We start from the raw sequence: 19,846 nt of genomic DNA on the forward strand, positions 1-19,846 counted from the left end.
TAAATCAGCTGCACTGATGCCAGTGTTATTTAAACACTCTTAATAATTCAGAACAGGTTGATTCATCACTCACAGGCAATCAGGACGTCTTTAGGGCGGAGCCCCGCTAATTAAAGGAGCATTTCACCCATTATAACTATGCAACTGTCTACTACAGTATCGCATCAGGGGGTGCATTGTTGTCTCTCTGAGGAAAGATTTGTTTCATTTGCTGCTATAGGAGAGAAAGAATTTTGCAAACTCGTTTATTCATCTAAATCAACAACCTGTGTGCTAGACCATATACTGACTAAACTACTGAAAGGAATGCTTCCAGAGGTCATAGATCCTCTTCTTAATATCATTAATTCGTCTTTGTCACTAGGATACGTACCAAAAACCTTTAAGCTAGCAATGATAAAACCACTTCAAACTCATCCTAGATGGTTGATCCAATTTTCACAAAAATTGAACCAGATCTTTTTCAGACCATGCCGACAAACTTTTTTTTTTCTTTAGATTTTGCCTTATGGTTAGCACAAAATTGTAAATAAGCATTTAAAAATCATTTGCGAAAATCTTTGAAACCGTTTGAGACGAAAGCATCATAGAAAGCCCCGTAGCCCATTTGTCCACTGATCAATTTGGTTATGACTGTCCTAATAAAACAATTGTCAGCTCAGAGGAAAAACCACAAACAAAGCAAAAGTACAAAAAGCTGTGTTGGCCACGGCAGTATTTCCGGTGAAGGTTTAAGGATGCTCGATAACTTCCGCCGATCGTAGAGTCCAATGCAATACCGAGAATTTATATTGAATTTTATACTCCATGGTTATACCAAAAAAACATTAGTCACAAAAACAGATAAAACAGACAGCCCTCATTGTGTTTATGCTTCTTTATAAAATTATATTAAATAAACATAACTATAAATAAAATTTCATCTAAAACATGTACGTTTTGTTTCAATTTTGAAGACTCTGCCATAATCCCGTTTTCCTCAGTTTTCCTCCGCTTTAATCTCCACAACCGGAAATGGATGAGCATCCTTGCGTCAAATGCAGAACTTATGCGTGCATATAGCCCATAGAGGTGGTCAATGAAAAGCTTCAGCTCCAGGCAAAAATGTACAAGTGGCTTGTGTAAACCACATATAGTTGCATCACCGTTTGGTACTACATTATTTACAGGAGTCATTCAGCCCAACATTGTTAACATTCGTTATCTCGGTTATTTACAGACACGTTAAGTGACAGGATATACATTGCTGCCAGAAGCTAGCGTTTTCTAATGCTAGGCTAACAGTAGCCTTCATGACCCCTTTAAGAAGGACAATAACCCAGGGTTAAGTTCAGTGTAAAACACCCTAAATTCACTTAAAGCTTATTACCATGGTTGGAAATGAAAAGGTTAAGTTTGGCAGTTTATTAATGAAGGCTCACCTGCAAGCAAAGTGCCACAATTTGAAAGTAATTAAAAAAAAAAAAGAAGTTCAAAGAACCACAACTGTAGAATTAGCCATGTTAAGGATTTGAAGTCACAAGACAAATAGACACTCATGAACACTGCTGCTTCTAATTCAAACCACAGTCACAGAAGGAACAAGAGGCAACAGAACTGGTTATAAAAGAGGTTTTATTTGTCAAGCATCCTATAGCCAGTACTGAACCAAATCATGAACAGGGAGATGTGTAGGTAGTCTCAAACGAATCACCTGAAAAAAAGAGGAAAAGAATTAACCAGATCGTTCTCAGGGAATTCAGCCAGAGCAAAGCACGATTAGAAAGCATACTTGTCTGATAGTAGTCATAAACCTTTATGACTGCAGGCTTGAGATTTTCCACTGCAAGAACCTGATTCAGCTGCAGAGTGTAACTCATGGGGACGCCTTTGGGAACCTGCGAGAAGGATGAACAGCAGCGTATGAGAAAATGGCAGCTAGTAATATACCAAGTGTACAGTCTCACCTCTTTCAGATACACTATGACACCATCATCTTCAGCATCAACCCGTTCCACTAGCGGAGCAAACGATTGGGGTGAAGAACCGAGCTGAGGGGAAGACACCATCATTTACACAGTAAAAAATTGAAAAAAAAAAAAAAAAAATTGACTTTCTAAATCTTAAATACAAACCAGTGATGTATCTGCAGTGAAGCCCGACAGGAGTTTAATGTCCACGATAACCATGTTAGTGCTTGATTTTACACCGTCGTATCTGAGTGGGGAATAGAAGGTTGACAAGGTAAGAACACCCTTCAATTTTGGAAGTCAAAAAAAGTTTCAGGACACAATGCTACTCACTTCACAGTGAACTTCAACATGAGATTGGCTACACGCGCTTGGCAGTCTCCAGTCACCTTCGCTTCGACACGCAGCGTCTTGGAGACTTTAACGGGTGTTGGGATGTTGTAGAAACACGCAACCTATAGTACAAGTAGAACAAAGACACTTATACTTGGATGTGCACAATACATAGAGTGGGTGAAGATACAGACCTGTAAAGACACACAGGTGGATCCTGACACTTTTACACTATATTTGCCAGGAACGTTCTTCAGCGGCTTCTCCTGATACAGCAGCCTGTTGTCCCGATTCACTTTGAAGCTGTAAGAGTCTCCTCCTGAAGACTGTACGGTAACAGAGCTGGAGCCGTCCAAGCTGAACACTTGAGCAGCGTACACAGACAGGGCATGAAGAGCCACCACTGTGTCCTAAAAACAAGCACCAGATTAAAAACACCTCAATTATGTGCACTTATGTTTGGTAGTCATAGGCACCTGGGTGGAGGAGAAGCCTCCATAGGGATTCTGCTGGGTCACGAGCCAGTTGACAATGCGGTTAGCATAGCCCAGATCAGCCGTTGTGAGAGGCTGAACAGCGAGAACTGCTAGCAGCACGTAAGAGCTGATCTCCACCGCCAGAGTATCACCAGATGTCGTCTGAGACCAATGGAGTTTAGTGCCTTAGGATGAGATGGAGGGGAGAAAGTTGATGCTAAAGACCCTGATGAACATCTCAAACAAGCAGATGGTAAATCTTACCTTCAGAAATAGCAAGGCTGTCTAAGGCAGTTAGAAGCTGTGATCGAGTGGTGGTCTCTCCAGCCAGACTGAAGGTGTAGGTCAGCAGAGCTGTGGCATAAGTGTTTCCCAGGTTCCCAATGACCGGCCTCAAGCATGACAGACCGTTGGTAACTACAGGATCCTAAAAAAAAAACAAAAAAAACAAAAAAAAAAAACACAAAGCAGATATCAGAGCCAGAACAGGAAGATCATATGCAAGGAGCACCAAGTACTGGACCGGTTTTACCGTGGTAGGGACACCTAGTTCAAGCAGCGCTGCAACAATGTAGGCAGTCATGGTCACACTGTCACCAACCCCACCCTAAACAAAAAGGAAAACAAAAGAAATATTAAGAACACTCACTGTTGGTCCATTGGTGCCAGTGCATTAAGAAAGATGAAATGCACCTTCATTTCACTATGGTACAGAGTTCCCTGCTGAATGAAACAACCATCTGAACCCTGCGTGCTGATCAACCAATCCTTTGCACTCTGCAGGACATTCGGATCTATGAAGATAAACTCCCTCGCAAGACCAAAGGACCTCATGACAAAGGCAGTCAACCTGGCCATAGAGATGTCAAACAAATTAAAATACTGGTGCCACAGATTACAGACAACCGTAGAACAGTGTGAAACTCACCATGTATTGGACGCATCATAACCAAATGTGCTGAATGATCCATCAGTGTGCCTGTAGTTCAGTTGTCCTTGGTATCCTGATTGGTCAAAAGGAAAATGATATTCCAACGGAAAGGACTGGACTAAGCTCACTTGAAATTAAGTATCCTATACATGTACAGTGGATTTGGTCACTCATACCGCTCTGAAGGTAGCCTGTGGCGGTCTCTCGGATGGCTGCAGTGAGTTGCCCTGTGACCTTCAGGTACAGCAAGATGTAAATATTGGGAGCAAGAATGATCATATTCTGTTCTCCACAGCCAGATGGCATCTGTAATAACCTATCTAGATTCTTCAGTGCACGACCCATTATGTCCCCTACAAAAGGTCAAGCATAAAACCCACATCAGAAACAGTTCTACTAATCTTGACATTTCAGTTTCTAATCATTGAGATGATTTACCAAGGACTGAAACGGAGCATCTGGCAGATCCTTGAACTACGTTTGTTGGAAATGTCAGAGTCACGTCTTCATAAAGAACGTTTCCTGCAGACGGAACAGAATGGATAGCATTGAGGGGAAGGCTGATGTTTGGCTGTACAGGGAAATTGTATTGGGAATTGAGTGCAAACAAACCCTTTGGACACAGTAACCAACTCTGGGTGTTGGTCCTTTCAACTCCTTCAGGCTATTAAAGCAACAAAACACCACATTAGTAAACCTGCAGGAGATCTGTGATCAAACTCCAGAAGGCTTTTAACCACTTACGAGGACAAGTAGACTTCGAGTGACTACGTCAATACGTCCTCTCGTCGGCACAGTCACAACCTCAGTGCCACATCGAGTCCGGGATGGTTCAGCTGAAGCACTGACAGTCACATTGACAGCTCCTGCAGTGACAGACAGGAATTGAGCACCACCTAATATACACTTAACTTAGAGAGAGGATGCAAAACTGACCGAGAACTGAAGCTGATAGAGCCCATTTGAATGTTTTTCTCCCATTGGCACAAAGACAGGACACATACGGTTCAGAATATGGTTGAAGAGTGAAGGTCGTGGAAGAATCTGGCGTTACTTTAACCTGCCAATGAAACAGAGCACAGGGCTAAGACACATGAACTTCTCTATACAGAAGAAAGAGAAAAAACCCATGGCAGACCATGATGCATTTGGACAGATAGCTGAAGACCGTGGCCTTCAGATCAAACGACTCTCCACGGACGATGGAATAGGGCAGGGAGAGCTCCAGGAAGAAGGGCTGGAAGACAGTCAGCAGAGCAGGAGGAGCCAGACCAAAACCTTTAGAGGACAGGCAGAACGCCTCAGTCTCCCATGTAGTGATTGTGTCAGGAACAGTGAGAGGAACTCGTGTAGATCCAGTGTTTCTGAAACAAGAGAAATGAGAGGAACAGAAGTAAAAATTGGGTTAGTAGCTTTAGAAGGAACCAGATGCTTCACTAACCCCACTTGAACAAGCTGCCAAAGCCATGTTTCTGGAAAGTAACTCCTGACAGTCACTACAGAAAAGGAAGTGTCGCCTCCATCTGGAAGAGCCTCTGGACGTCTCATAACCATCACTGAAAGAGAAAAGCAATTTTAGACTAAACTGTCTCTATAGAATAATCTGTCTCTTATTGCGTTTATGGAAGAAATTAACGCACCCAACAAAACAATTTGCTGATTCACAAAGGAGTTGTAATCTTACAAAACTGAATGCAAGTTCAACAAGTCATGCAGAATTTTTCACTAAAATAATGGCATCTGCATAGACCTACCCTCTGGAAATCTGGGATACAGCGGGCACGGAGGGGCTTGTACAGCGAGATTTGTTAGGACCTTCATTCCTAAGCTCTGTCAGAGTGACAGGTCAAAACACAAGACAGATTAAGTCAATGACTCCATTCATGTCCATGTAGTGACAAAATACATTCTCTACCTTGAAGGTTGTATAGGCTTCATTTGTAGGAGCAGTGTAGGCAGGATCTCTGACTAAAGCTAGACGGGGTCGAAAACCTAGACACTCTGGTTCATCCTGAACATTGTAAGGGTAACCGGTCAGTGATCGCACTGGGAGCAAGTCGAACACCTGTAAACATGAAAAGAACCATAACGAAAAAAAAAAAAAAAGACATCTGTAAAGCCATATTGCAGTGCGACGCTACAACTCTCATGAGTATTAAAGGAGGCGAGAACAAATACATTAATGACAAAACAAATACAAAAAGGAAAGCAGTCCTTCATGGTCACACAAAACAAATAAAATTCAGGCCTGCCTCTCATTCTTAAAGTGCATTTCAGTGGTAAATGAATAGTCCTGCTAGTAAAGTTTAGGGGGGGATGCTGCTGGAAAAACCAGCAATGCGAGTTTGAGAGGAGCTCCCGACAAATCTTGCGATAATCACGACAAGTAATCCACCGGTGGCTCATTGGCTGAGGCATCTTTTCAAGTTCTACCAAGATGTAGATAAGCAAATTTTTACTTATTCGTTTTGTTGACATGGCTTTTTTTAATGGCAGACTAAGACAGACTGTTGATCCAAGTTCAGCTCAGGTTTGAAATTCATTATTGGCTATAAAGTCTAATATTTTAGTAGGCCTACCCATAAACACCTCACAGATCTCTTATTGAAAGAGCATCATGCAAGATTTGTACCTTAATACATCAGCTTCAAGAGGCACCAGGCCTTGAGTGCAGAGAATGGGGACGCAAGTTTGGCATAGAGCCTATTTAAGCACACCAGTGTCAACTAATCAGGTAGTTTCACAAATGTGTCAAGTTTGTTTGCAAAACCACTAGCCACATTGGCTAGCAAGCTAAAAAGTTACTGTCAAGCCCTGATAATAGATTTGTCTAATTGATCTATCAGTATTACTCATTTTAAAGCTGAAAGTCGGTCAAGACCACCAAGATTTTCAATAAACTGCACATTGATACCATTTTTGCACTCAGGCGTCTTCCTGGCTCCAAGATCCGGATGCTCTGATCTACAGCACTGATGCCACACAGAGATCCTGCTTGAGCAGAGACTGTCAGAACATTTTTCTCCGCAGGAACAGCCGTAGCAGGAGAGAACTTTAGAGACACCTGGAACAAAAAAAACAAAAAAAAACCTCAGGACAAGTTACCATTCCAAGTCCCTTAAACTAAAAGAGCCCAGTGCACATACTTGGTTTGGGAGACAAGTTTCGGTCTCAAACAACGCACTACCAACAACCACATTCTCACTGGGCAGAACGCAGTAGACCAGAATCTGCACTTCTGGAGCCATATCGACACGGACAGATAGCTGGAACGACACCGAGCCACTTGTGACTGTACTAGAAGCCCTCGCTTTAACCGTCTCAAATCCATGGAGGACGATCACTCCTCTGGACAAGACCTGACAAAAGGCAGACAGATACATAACATGTTCCTAATAAAATAAGCTACAATTCATGTCCACTCACCATATAGATGATGTCAGTGCTGTAGTCACCAGCCTCTCCAACAAAAGAATACTTCACGGTCACTGGAAACGTAGCATCACATTTGAGCGGCTGCTCGAGCTTCACTATAGTCAGTGCACTAGATGGGTTACTGGAGGAATCAGGCTGGAGAAGCTGAACAACCCTTGTATCTGAAGTGAAGTATGGCGATTTGTAACCATTATCAACCACTGCAGTCACACTTGCCTGGGGAACAACAAATTAAATCAGTTTCTTGTAGCAGTAATTAAGACGTCTACATCTCATAATACAAAGAGCAAATCGTACCACCAGATTGAGAGCAGCTTTAGGAAGATTGGCAGTGTTGAGAGAGAATGTGGCCAGTCCGTCCTGGTTTGTGGTCCGATCCATCAGCAGTTTATTGGGCCAGCTGTTGCCATCCAGGAGATAAACAACTTTGTTTGCAATTGGAGTACCATCGAAACGAGACACTGATATCTGTCGGGAATGATCAAGATTAGGAAAGGGAACCAATGACAACTTGTATAACACAATTTAAAACCGCTTTTGACCAATGTGCTTTCCACAATGTAGCCAAGTTCTAAGTGACACAAAAAAAAAAAAACCTAAAGCTCACAAAGTTTAAAAAAAAAAAAAAAAAACAAAATACAAAAAAAAAAATTACAAAACAAGATACGGTGTTAATCAAGTCTTAGAAATTAAGTTTTTAATCTGGATTTTTAAAGTCAGAAGAAATGGAGTTTGTCTTAAGCTAATAGGTAAAGTATTCCAAAGCCTTGGAGCAGAGATGGAAAACCCTTGATCTTTCCAACCATTGTGAAGGCTTCTGCAACAGGGATTAAAAATGTACTTGCCTTTCCATCAATCATTGATCCAGGTTCAAAATATTCCGGGATGTCCACAAACTTGACTTTGCCAACTTCAAACGTAATGGACACTGTTGCAGATTTTGACATCACTACATCTGAAGAAGAGAAAGAAACTGAATAAACCAATCCTGTTCATTCACATGACATTGGTTCAGAGCAGCCAATAGCTCACCTGTTCCCTCCTCAGTGACGTTCACATTTACAAGAAAAGTGTCTTGCATATTATTTTCAAATTTGGTGCCAAAAAACACTGATGCATCGACAGTTAGGAAGACACAGCCAGTGGCATTCATCTGGTAGCAGAACAAAGAGTCACATTAAATTCAAGCACAAGAAAAACCCTCCACTGTAAGGCAGGAGTCAAACCTTTGCAGTTTTAGTCAGGCAACGACGGGTCAAATCAGGAACCGCAGCGTATGGAAAGGGATCACGGCACACTTCCACCAAGGCTTGGCCAGGTACAGGTTGGCCATATGTGTATCTGAGAAACACCACAAGGAACAAAGTCAAGAACTACCCAACCACAAGATAATAAATATCTGTATGTTTAACTCACTTGGCACAAGCCTCAACTTTCAGTCCCACATCTCCAACACTGTACATCTGTGGTGTGTTTACGGTCACATCAAACTTGGGCAAAACTAAGACAAAAAATTAAATGCTGTAATACCTCAAATCTGTCGTTGTACTGTTGCACATATTCACATCAACTTACCGTATTTTTTCACCTCAAACACATGGGAGATTGTTTGTTCACCAATAAAAGCCTTTAATGTGTACATCCCCATCTGAGCCTCTGGGTTTAACTCGTGAGAAAGCTGCAATATCCAGTCCGTTGAGGAAATGTTTGTCCACTGACCAATCCGGTTATTGTTATTGTCCTATTAAAACAGTAACAGCTCATAAAAACGGAAAACAAAATGAGCAAAGTGGCAGCTGCTCCATTCAAAGACTCGGACCAGATCAAATTCTCACCTCCACCACCACCAGATTGTACTGAAAGACAAAGACAGGAATATTAAGCATTTAAAAGATCATATTGCAGCAGTCATTGAAGAGAACTGCAAAACTGTGCAAGAAAAAATAACCAACAATAAATTTGCATTTGTTCAATTTGATCCTTACCATCTGATCAAGAGGCACAAATTTGGCATCCATGGTGACAACTCTGAAATTCACTGTAAAAACAGCAATAAACACACATGCATTATGCGATTAAAGATCAGAACTTATACCATAATGGACTTTCTACACCTCTCATATTCAACCAAGGCTCATTCACAACTCACCCGTTTGTCCTGGATTGTAGATGGGTTTGTCTGTTTGGATGAAGGTCAAAGGCAAGTAACGTTTGAACAGGACTTTCCTCTCATCAGACGCCCTGAAGGCATTCCCTTGAACTTCTACCTTCAGCATCTGAACAGATTCTCCATCTACTCGAGGAGCCTGTAGGGAAACTCAGTTAACTAAACCATCAGACAAAAAAAAAGCCATGTCTTGTGATAACAAACCTGGAAACTAAAGCAGCGGTGAAATGGCTTTGAAGAAACTTGCTGCACAAGTCGAGTCGTCCTTTTGTCAAGCAGGGAAACGGTCATTGTGAGACTTTCTTGGGGTTTCAGAAGACTTGCACACAATTTGGCATCTGATCCAGATTCAATCACTGCAGGGAACGTCACCATAAATAACCTGTGGAAAAATCATGACGTTTAGTTTCAGAGACTAAAGGAAATCGGGTCAGATTAACATGTTGATTGAACATTCACAGAAAGTGGCAATCACAGGCCTGTGCATCAAAACAAGCTTAACAGCCAATCAAACAAACATGGGACAAAGCAGTTCTCTCCATCAGCAAGTGGGTTGAAGTAACAAACACAGGTTGATTGTCTTGGTGGGACAAACCTTTAAAAAAAACATGGGAAAAATCAAACTGATTTGGCAACTGTGCTAGGGTCACAAAACATGAGCACAAGACAGCCATTTTGTTCAGAAATATATTTGAGGAACAATAACCCCAACAGCACAAGAACTCAGTGACTTGTATTTAAAAGACAAAGGACGAGTGTTAATGAACAGCAGTTGGGTCCCACTCATCCTTTGACCACTTGATGAGAAAAACTACAACGTGATGAACTTTTACCAAATGGTTCATGCTTTGGTGCTTCATTTTGCCATCTTTAAAACTGCATCATTCTGCAAAGATTAGACATTAGACCACTTTTCACTTCAAGCCCATAGCACTTACGGCCTTTTCTGTCCATCAACAGCAAAGAGGAAAAGGGCTAAAATGAGCCCTCTCCAAACACAAATCTCCCTCACAGCCATGAAGAGCAATCATCCAAGACTAGACAGAAATCAAGAGTCTCTTTCACAAACCCTGCACCACTTCTGTTGAGACCCACACTGTTCTACAGCTTAACTCTAAATCAGCTGCACTGATGCCAGTGTTATTTAAACGCTCTTAATAATTCAGAACAGGTTGAATTAACACTCTCAGGCAATCAGGACGTCTTTAGGGCGGAGCCCGTTAATTAATCACAGGGTTGCCAACTCTGAAACACACGCTCGCCTGCATCACACGATTGATTTTTGTTATGCATCAGCTTGCCCATGTGCCGCATTGCTGCTCAGCTGAGCCTTGTAAAGTAGAGCTCAAAGTTAAAATTAAATGTAGGTTTATGATCTGGTATTATATTATGTGGACCCTTATTTTGACATTATTTTATGTTTTGCCTATAGGCATACTATGCTCTTTTTAGTTTCGGTTTCTTTATGTTGGCCCTGCTAATTTTTTTCGCCTGCTGACCACAGCTTAAGGTTCAGGATTTTGGACATCGGGCCTCATTTCCAAGTTAGCCTTAGTGTTATTTATGAGTGCAGACAGTTTAAAAAAATTGTATCCAGTCATTCCAGTTGCATAATTCACTGGTGCTAGGCTAGCGCGAGTCAACGGTAACTGCTAGCCTGCCATAAAAAATTGTTTTACCCACTCCACAGTACACCAAAAGCAAATAACTTATCACGCCAGACTATCTATGTACATGTCTGTTAAGAGAATAACGTTAAAAATCAAACTGCTCTTGCATCTCAGTGATCCCAAAGGAAATAGTTTCTCAGCAACGGCAGAGTTTTACTTTGCTCCGGTTAAGGCCTCATTATGCTTTGCATCAACTCCACGGCATAGCTAAACCGGTGCCATGGCCATTTTATGCTTCTGCGTCACGTTGTGTTGCATCGCGGTGCATTTCACCGGCAGAACGCTAGCTAGGGGGGTATGTGGTTCGCGAATCTCTTTGCTAGTTTGTTTTGGTGATTATCAATGATGTAACCGTGGACATTGTATTGTTAATAGACAACAAACTGTGTTTCAAAACGAACATTGATTTATTGATTGATTAAATTTTATTGCGAGCAAATAAGAAAGAAAAGAATATAGACATAACAATGACATAAAAAAACAATACAGTTTATTTTTAGTTTAATTCTTTATTTACTTTCTTTATAAGTGTAGAGGGTAAATAAATCAGTAAGAGGGTGCAAATGTTACAAATGGTGCTATAGTGGGAAGGGGAAACCGGAAAAGCTACACTCCTGAAACCTGAGCAGTCGCCTCGACGAGTTACAAATTTTTTGAGGTGCACGTCGAGCTACGGCGGAGGGGTTGGAGATGGGTTCGCGTCTGCAGGGGTACGCCGTCGGCTACCTGCACTACCTCTCTCGGTTGCCTAGGTAACTACATATCAATCCGTTGCTGCTGTAGATTGTGCTAATAAATTAACTATTAAACTAAATATAACACAAAAAAAGAAAAAAACGATTGCAATGTAATGAAAGAGTAGTTTTGATTTCTAACATTATTCTCTGAACAGACATTTACATCAATAGTCTGGCGTTATAATTTATTTGCTTTTGGTGTACTGGGGTGGGTAAAATGTTTTTAATGGCAGGCTAGCAGTTACAGTTGATTCGCGCTAGCCTAGCATCGGCGAGCTATGCAACTGGAATGACATGTCTATGGGGATGACTGTCTAAAAAATTTTGAAATCGGTCTCCACAAATAAATAACACTCAGGCTTATTATTCAAACTTGAAATAACACTCGCGCAGCATGTCTAGGGTCTATGCTTGGGATGATGATCATGATTTGTGTTTAATCCTGAGTTTATCCTGATGGAAATATAAAAAAAGCCTTAAACTCCAACAACCTTTCGGAAACAGGGTGTTGTAACCACACAAACAGCTCAATTTGAATGAAGTCCAGTTCTTCAGTCCAGGAGAAAATCTAAAAACATTGATGATATGCTGCATGTTGCTTTATTTAACGTGCAGTGCATGTGTAGTTTCTGGTCCAGTGGAAATCTCTTTATGTTCAAGTGGTCTCAAATTAAACAAGTTCACAGTAATACTTTGCTCACATTATTAATACATTATATAGTTTAGTTAATACATTTATAATGACAGTTGTTCAATTTAAGGCAGTCCATTTCTGCCAATGAAACAAGTTGAGTTTTAATTTAGTGCATTAGTACAGTAACATACTGTAGATTGCAGTAAATAACTAAAAACATTTTTTTCAAGATTTGTTATCACAACATTTTTTCTTTTGTCAAATCAACTTAAATTATTTATTTAGTTGAGATAACTTATTATTTTGACTTTCTGATGATTCAATTAATCTCCTTCATTGCATTAACTCACTTTTTCCAGTTCAATCAACTTAAATTTTTAAGTCAACCAGGTTACTTACTTTTTAAGTTAAACCAACAATATTTTTTTTACAGTGTATAATTAACCTTGAATTACTGGCAACAGTGTTGCCATTATTTTACTTTGAAAAAAAAAAAAAAAACCTGGTGAGGTCTAACAGTGTGCTAGGAATAATGATTCCAGAAAAATGCAGAATGATTCAAATATATCATTTTATTTGTCAGGTAAAATTGTATCATCCCAATTACACAAGTAAATGATTAAAAGCCAATTCAGAAATACTAAATACATGACAAAGATGACTCCAAGAGTAAGAAATGCATTCCTGACAGAGATACACAGTGGTGTGTGAGCTAACACTGACACACACTGCATTGGGGATTTCCTGAAGACTGCTCTTCCACTTACCCCTACATACTCAGACTTGTACAAATTTTGTTTAGAGTTGTTTCGGTCTAATCATACTGCCCAACGTTGGAGAAAAGTTTGGACAGGTCACGGTCATCTTCTTCTCCTTTGAGATCTTCTGTCCAGGGTTTATTTTATTTACTTTATTGCAGGGTGAGTTTCATCTCAGCTCAGCAGGAAAATCAGGTCTTACATGTGTGCGGTTTCTCTCTTGTGTGAATCCTCACATGTCTTTTCAGACATGTTGGATGACCGAATTTCTTGCCACAGTGTGAACACTTGTAAGGTTTTTCTCCAGTGTGGATCCTCTCATGTGTTTTCACACTTGTTAAATGACTGAATCTCTTGCCGCAGTGTGAACACTTGTAAGGTTTTTCTCCAGTGTGGATCCTCTCATGTGTTTTCAGATTTTCTGACACAGTGAATCTCTTGTCGCAGTGTGAACACTTGTAAGGTTTTTCTCCAGTGTGAATCCGCTGGTGCTTTTTTAAACAGCTCGCTGTCATAAAAGTCTTCTCACACTCAAAGCACATGTACTCTCTCACACCAGTGTGTATTTTCCCATGGTTAAGCAACATGTGGTGCTGATAAAAACTCTTTCCACACACAGAACATGAATACGGCTTCTCCTTCATATGAACTGTCAGGTGTACCTTCAGTTGTGATGCCCTAGAAAATGTCTTCCCACACTGATCACATGAGAACGGCTTCTCTCCGGTGTGGACCCTGATGTGACACTTAAGACCGCTTTTGGTTGAGAAACTCTTTTCACACCGATCGCACATGAACGGCTTCTCTCTGGTGTGCACTTTCATATGTACTTTAAGATGTGCTGACTGCGTGAAACCCTTTCCACACTGATCACATGTGAACGGCTTCTGTCCAGTGTGGATCCTCATGTGAACGTCAAGGTAGCATTTGTCTTTGAAACAGTTTCCGCACTGATTGCATTCATATGGTTTCTCTTCACTGTGGATTTTCATGTGCCCAGTGAGCCCTGCTTTGTGTGTGAAACTCTTCCCACATTGACCACATGTGAATGGCTTTTCTCCGGTGTGAACTCTCATGTGACTTTTGAGATTTTGTTTGTTTGAGAAGCTCTTGTCACACTGATCACATGCGAAAGGCTTATCTCTGGTGTGAACGCTCATGTGAATTTTGAGATTTTGTTTGTGTGAGAAGCTCTTGTCACACTGATCACATGGGAAAGGCTTTTCTCCGGTGTGCACTCTCATGTGACCTTTGACAGTTTGTTTGTGTGAGAATCTCTTTCCACACTGATCACACGAGAACGGCTTCTCTCCAGTGTGGATCTTCTTGTGTTCGATCAGATGTGGTTTTTGTGAGAATCTCTTTTCACACTGATCACACGAGAACGGCTTTTCGCCAGTGTGAACTCTCATGTGAAGCTCAAGAGTTTGTTTCTGTGAGAAACTCTTTCCGCATTGATCACATGTGAACGGCGTCTCTCCGGTGTGAACTCTCATGTGAAGTTTAAGAGTTTGTTTCTGTGAGAAACTCTTTCCGCACTGATCACATGTGAACGGCGTCTCTCCGGTGTGAACTCTCATGTGAAGTTTAAAATATGGTTTGCTTGTGAAACTCTTTCCACACTGAGTACAGGTAAAAGATTTCTGGGCTTTTCTTTTCTTTAAAAATGTATCTTTAGTCTTTGAGCGCCTCAAAGGTTTTTCTCCAGGTTTGACGTGATGTTCCTCCTCTTCACTCGGTTCTTCACTCAGGTCTTCACTCTCCTCCTCCTCTTCACTCTCCTCGTTCTTTTCCATCGGGTCTGAAATGAAAGGAAAAAAAGGTGTAATTTCATTGACAGTACATCAAAATTAGAAATGAGCTCTATGAAATATTAATAACCAATCATAACTTGTTATAATTGATTTTGAATATTTGAATCAGTTTGTCGGATTAAATTGAGCTAGCTACATTAAAGGACAACTCCGGCGCAAAATGAACCTTTGGTCTAATTACACATTGCTACCTAGTCAACCGTTATCTGAGATTTGTTTTCATGATTGCCGAATGTAAATAGTTTTATCTCTAAAAACAGTTTAGCCTATAACGCTATATAATGCTAGTATATGGGGCATAGAGTAATGACAAATAAAAATCGCTTGTTATTACCACTAACAAGGCTCTAAATAGCCCCACAGTAACACGACAGCATAACAAGGGTCCCTACATTCAAACCGAAGCATTGAGAACTTTGTCAGTGTCCATACAGTTTAATAAGAAGATATTTTATACACATAGTCAACTTAGCGGATACAGGAAGAAGCCATCTTTGAAAAATAGTCTCTACCAGTCGATCTACGAACGCCGATCTATGTGCGCTGAACTGTGCAGAATATCATATGGTCTGTTGTTTTCGGAAGAAACACAAACACGAACCATTTTCTTCTCTTCAATATGTACATGTAGCCTACTGTTCGCGCTCACCTTATCACCTTATTCACATTTCACCAGCGCACTTGGATCGGCGCTCGTAGATCGACTGGTAGAGACTATTTTTCAAAGATGGCTTCTTCCTGTATTTGTGAAGTTGACTGTGTGTATAAAATATATTCTTATTAAACTGTATGGACACTGACAAGGTTCTCAATGCTTCGGTTTGAATGTAGGGACCCTTATTATGCTGTCGTGTTAGTGTGGGGCTATTTTGAGCCTTGTTAGTGGTAATAACAAGCGATTTTTATTTTTCATTACTGTATGCCCTATATACTAGCATTATACTAGCGTTATAGGCTAAACTGTTTTTATAGATAAAACTATTTACATTCGGCAATCATGAAAACAAATCTCAGATAACGGTTGACTAGGTAACAATGTGTAATTAGACCAAAGGTTCATTTTGCGCCGGAGTTGTCCTTTAACATTACACCTGATTACTCAGTTCATCCTGTGAACCCTCAATATTGGTTATTAATTGATTAATAGAAATGTACATTTCCGTGGCATAGGAAACGTCTTTTCTACTAAGTACTACTAAGAGCAAGAAGTCAAAATCGGTATGATTAGTGACTCCGGATATGAGCTTGAGACACAGACAACTTTACGTGTGATATAAACAAGACTTTATTAACTAGACTAAACATTTAAACTACTCTAACATACATACACATACATACATGCAACCCGTTTACCAAAGGGGAAGAGAGCAGACGCAGAATATAAGAAATCATGAAGTTGTAGCACATTTTAAATTCAGCAGATCATCAGCCTTAAGAAAGCCATCAGTTATTATTTCACACCCTTCTTTAAAAGGGGTAAGGATACTCAATGTATCAAATAATGAGACTAGGCTTAATCCCAATTCACCCCTTGTTTTCGAGTGTACCCCCTGGCCCTTAAAACAGAGTTACAAGGGCCAAGGGGTTGAAATATTCCCCTACGAAATGGAACAACCCTTCATGAACCTGAAACGTCATCAGTCGTCGGCGATGGCTCTGCCGTTACCGAGTTTCTACAGGAATTTCTCCATGACAACAACTGACAATCAGCGCAGCTGCTCTTAACTTTGAATAAACATGATGATTATAACATCCCTTCCTCGAAATGTATGTCTTTTCTGATCGGAAAGGTAATTTATTATACCATTTCTTAATTTAAACAACTATAGTGTTATTATAAGAGTAAATAAAGTGCGTGGTGGAATCATCTGGCGCTAAATTGAATTCTTTAACTGTTTGCGAAGCCATCTCACCGGTGATTTGCGATGCATTCTGTGAACTTTCTCTTTAGTGTCTCTCTGAAAAATCTCTGTTTTGAGGGCTATGTAGCCCTACCCTTTCGCCCTACCCCTCAATCTCAACAAGCATCTGTACACCCTACCCCGTAGGTAGGGTGAACGCTCAAAATGGAGGTGTAGGGCCAAGGGGTGAATTGGGATTACAAAACAACAAAAGAAAAGTCAAACCATAGCCTAAGTGTAAAAGAAAGGAGCTAATTTGACCAGATTTTTAGTTTGATCTGATGTTCACAATCAATATGAAAGTTTCTCCTCCCTTTACCGACCATTTGTTGAAAATCTTGACATTTGTATGTTTAATTATGCAATTATCTCATTAAATATGCACAATTTTACATTTATTTTCGGTAGATAGATCTGAACATGTGATAAAGCCAGGTGCAAAATTCTTTTTCATTTTGTTTACACACAAGATGAAAAAAAAAAAGTTCAGAGGGATTACAGGATATATGCTTTCATTACCTTGGAAATCAAAATATACTGTCCATACCCTTAAAAAAAAAAAAAAAAAAAAAAAACGATTTTCGCCATGTATTTTATTGTACTTAGGTGCTACAAAGGCTGAGATATTTCTATTGGAGAATGATAAAAAAAAATATGTTGAGAAAAAGGCATTTAAGGATTTAAGTAGGGAATTTAATACATTTATATTGCATTATATTTATATGCGTCTGAGCGAATCACGTTAGCAGAAACCAGCAGTAGCCAATGAGGTTTCCTCATTAGACCACCCTTTGGATATTCACGATTGGTTACTGATAGAAAGGAAATGCCCATATTTGGGCTACACACCGTTGTGCACAAGAATCAGAGCTTTACCGTTTTACTTCAGTAAACAGACGGAGCGCGGTATGACGCGCTGGAATGCTAACTTCTCGGTAAATTCGGGAGAAATTTACTGTCGCAGGTAAACTAAATGTAATAAAACAAAAAATTTATTTAATATTTTCGACGTTTTGCAGCGTGAAAGAACACTTATTGAAGGAGTAAATTAAGTTAGCCCAAATTCTCAAAACTGATCACTGCATGAAAATCGATGTTTTTGTCTGCCGTGTCTCGCCTTAAAGGAGCAATGTGTGACTTTTAGCGACATCTAGTGGTTCGGTTGCGAGTTTGCACCAGGTTTGCACTAAGGGCTCCGCCCACTGCTCACCCCTCCCTTTCGAAGAAGCTACGGTTGCGAAAACGGGACAAACATCTCGTCGGCTGAGACAGCAGAGAATAGCCAGAGTAAGCCAAGAGTGTGTAACATTGTCACTGTTTCTGTACCACAGTCCATTATAAACCACATCATGAATACTGTCTGTTTACAAAGCCATAGTCAGGTGAGGATCAAGGGTTTTAATATATAATTTAATAAAATAATAATCAGCTGATTCTTGTCTCACAAACGTAACCAGCAGCACATTTCTCCACACATACTGTAGCAAACCCATAATACAGCGAGGGAGCAGCTATATATTTTTTCTAACAGGGTAGTAATAGTTTAGCTGGCTAATATGAGCTGTTACTGTGGCTGAGCTGGGACGCGTCTGCATGAGTCCAAAGGTCGGAACTGCGCGCGCTGTTACAATCATGTCATCTCCGCATCCCATAGATACTATTTACTACACACAATAGGCTTTTTTTCTCTGATTTTTAAAATTCTTCGCGATCGACTTTAGTGATAAAAGACTTTAGTAAAAGTCTCTATCGACGGGTTAGTGATTCCTGTAACGTACTGTTTTACGGTCAATGACATGAATACTAATCATCAGCTGTCTCACGAACGTAACAGCACATCTATCCCCAACATAACAAACCCATAACACAGCGAGGGAGAACTAAGTTACATGAAACAATCCCAAATACATATTTTACACCACTCACAAGGGAAAAGTCACTACTCACGGAGTGTAAGGCTAGCTTCCAGCTTTCCGCTACTTCTCTTTCAAGGTAGTGATGAAACGCGTTCTGTAGCGCTGTTTGTTCGCGTTCGGCTACGGTAGGAATATGACGTCACAACATGGCGACCTTCATAGAAGGGGATTCCCGCGGTTATGGAGCTATTAATGTCTCATTCTAAGGTAATAAAAACATTACGGCTAATTAAGTAAGTTCTTTATACACCACTGAAAACATAGTTATGGATGTCATATTGCATTTCTGTTAATAGATACTCAACTTTGTTACACATTGCACCTTTAACTGCATTATGTGATGAAGTGAATGTTTCTAACATGAATGTTCTTCAGCATCATGAATGAATATATGAATGAATGAATAAACACCAACCTCTTTGTTCTTCAGTGTGTTTCATTCTGCAGGGTTTTGGATCACTCATGTTCTGACTGTCCTCTTTAATAGATTTCAGCTCGCCTCTTTCTGATGCTGTCTTCACTTGTAGCTGAGGGGAATTCCAGCATTTATGTGGAAGGAGCTTCACTGACTATGTAACTGCTGTGGGAGGAGCTTCACTGATGATGAATTGATGTGGGAGGAGCTGATCTGCCAAACACAGTGAGTTTGTTTTTATACAAAAGGACAATAAAATCATGTATATCTGTCTATCAATTAACTGATGCTCGCTCAAGTCATAACCCTAAAAGTATTATCCTTCTTCATTCAAATATTGAGTTGTGTAGCGGTCGTTCAATACATGTAAAGCGGTGAACATGAGACTAAGGGCTGAAAAAGCAGCCGTGAGTATTGTGTGAACTATTGGTGTGTTACAGAGTCATGGAATAATGGTATTAAATATATAAAAGCACATGACAATAGGAAACCATTGATGTGAAAACTGAATTTGGTGACAAGTTTTTAACATTAAAGGATGTGTCTCTCCACTGCTCATAGAGATAATTTGGAAATAGCTGGCATTTGTGTTTGAACAAAATTTAGCTCAAGAGTTATGGATCTGGGAACTTCAGATATATGAATATATTGCCAACTTAACCGAACTCCATAAATGTTGACATACAGATCACTGAAACATTTCCAGCGGG

General features: G+C 40.2%; 2 protein-coding genes across 2 annotated transcripts; both read right to left on the reverse strand.

Moving 5' to 3' along the window:
* Nucleotides 1–1,596: 1,596 nt before the first annotated feature.
* On the reverse strand, nucleotides 1,597–10,415 carry LOC148981969 (alpha-2-macroglobulin-like). Its single transcript, XM_089128166.1, has 34 exons — nucleotides 10,230–10,415; nucleotides 9,496–9,673; nucleotides 9,274–9,430; nucleotides 9,110–9,162; nucleotides 8,960–8,980; nucleotides 8,700–8,865; nucleotides 8,541–8,625; nucleotides 8,351–8,465; nucleotides 8,157–8,277; nucleotides 7,970–8,079; nucleotides 7,422–7,592; nucleotides 7,116–7,340; nucleotides 6,836–7,048; nucleotides 6,604–6,753; nucleotides 5,605–5,754; nucleotides 5,444–5,519; nucleotides 5,131–5,245; nucleotides 4,828–5,053; nucleotides 4,626–4,749; nucleotides 4,434–4,555; nucleotides 4,302–4,353; nucleotides 4,128–4,211; nucleotides 3,866–4,042; nucleotides 3,687–3,762; nucleotides 3,452–3,608; nucleotides 3,291–3,365; nucleotides 3,023–3,185; nucleotides 2,759–2,943; nucleotides 2,477–2,692; nucleotides 2,283–2,404; nucleotides 2,115–2,196; nucleotides 1,947–2,030; nucleotides 1,772–1,877; nucleotides 1,597–1,693 (listed from the first exon to the last, which is right to left on the reverse strand). Exons 1-34 carry the CDS (start codon nucleotides 10,307–10,309, stop codon nucleotides 1,653–1,655), a joined length of 4,278 nt encoding a protein of 1,425 aa, XP_088984292.1. The 5' UTR covers nucleotides 10,310–10,415; the 3' UTR covers nucleotides 1,597–1,652.
* A 2,487-nt stretch (nucleotides 10,416–12,902) lies between these two features.
* Nucleotides 12,903–19,259, reverse strand: LOC120490189 (uncharacterized). Its single transcript, XM_089128174.1, has 2 exons — nucleotides 19,137–19,259; nucleotides 12,903–14,891 (listed from the first exon to the last, which is right to left on the reverse strand). The coding sequence occupies exons 1-2, from the start codon at nucleotides 19,183–19,185 to the stop codon at nucleotides 13,282–13,284; spliced, it is 1,659 nt and encodes a 552-aa protein (XP_088984300.1). The 5' UTR covers nucleotides 19,186–19,259; the 3' UTR covers nucleotides 12,903–13,281.
* Nucleotides 19,260–19,846: the final 587 nt, after the last annotated feature.

The sequence above is a fragment of the Pimephales promelas genome, chromosome 3, assembly GCF_988280905.1.
Source record: "Pimephales promelas chromosome 3, fPimPro1.hap1.1, whole genome shotgun sequence".
NCBI classification, from domain to species: Eukaryota; Metazoa; Chordata; class Actinopteri; order Cypriniformes; family Leuciscidae; genus Pimephales; species Pimephales promelas.

Coding starts and splice junctions, on each gene's coding strand:
- LOC148981969 (XM_089128166.1), bottom strand. CDS start 10,309: ATGGCTGTGAGGGAGATTTGTGTTTGGAGAGGGCTCATTTTAGCCCTT. Junction 4,212..4,301: donor TTGGTTACTGTGTCCAAAGG/GTTTGTTTGCAC, acceptor TTCCGTCTGCAG/GAAACGTTCTTTATGAAGAC. Junction 3,763..3,865: donor CACAGGCTACCTTCAGAGCG/GTATGAGTGACC, acceptor TTGACCAATCAG/GATACCAAGGACAACTGAAC.
- LOC120490189 (XM_089128174.1), bottom strand. CDS start 19,185: ATGAGTGATCCAAAACCCTGCAGAATGAAACACACTGAAGAACAAAGA. Junction 14,892..19,136: donor ACACACTGAAGAACAAAGAG/GTTGGTGTTTAT, acceptor CTTTCATTTCAG/ACCCGATGGAAAAGAACGAG.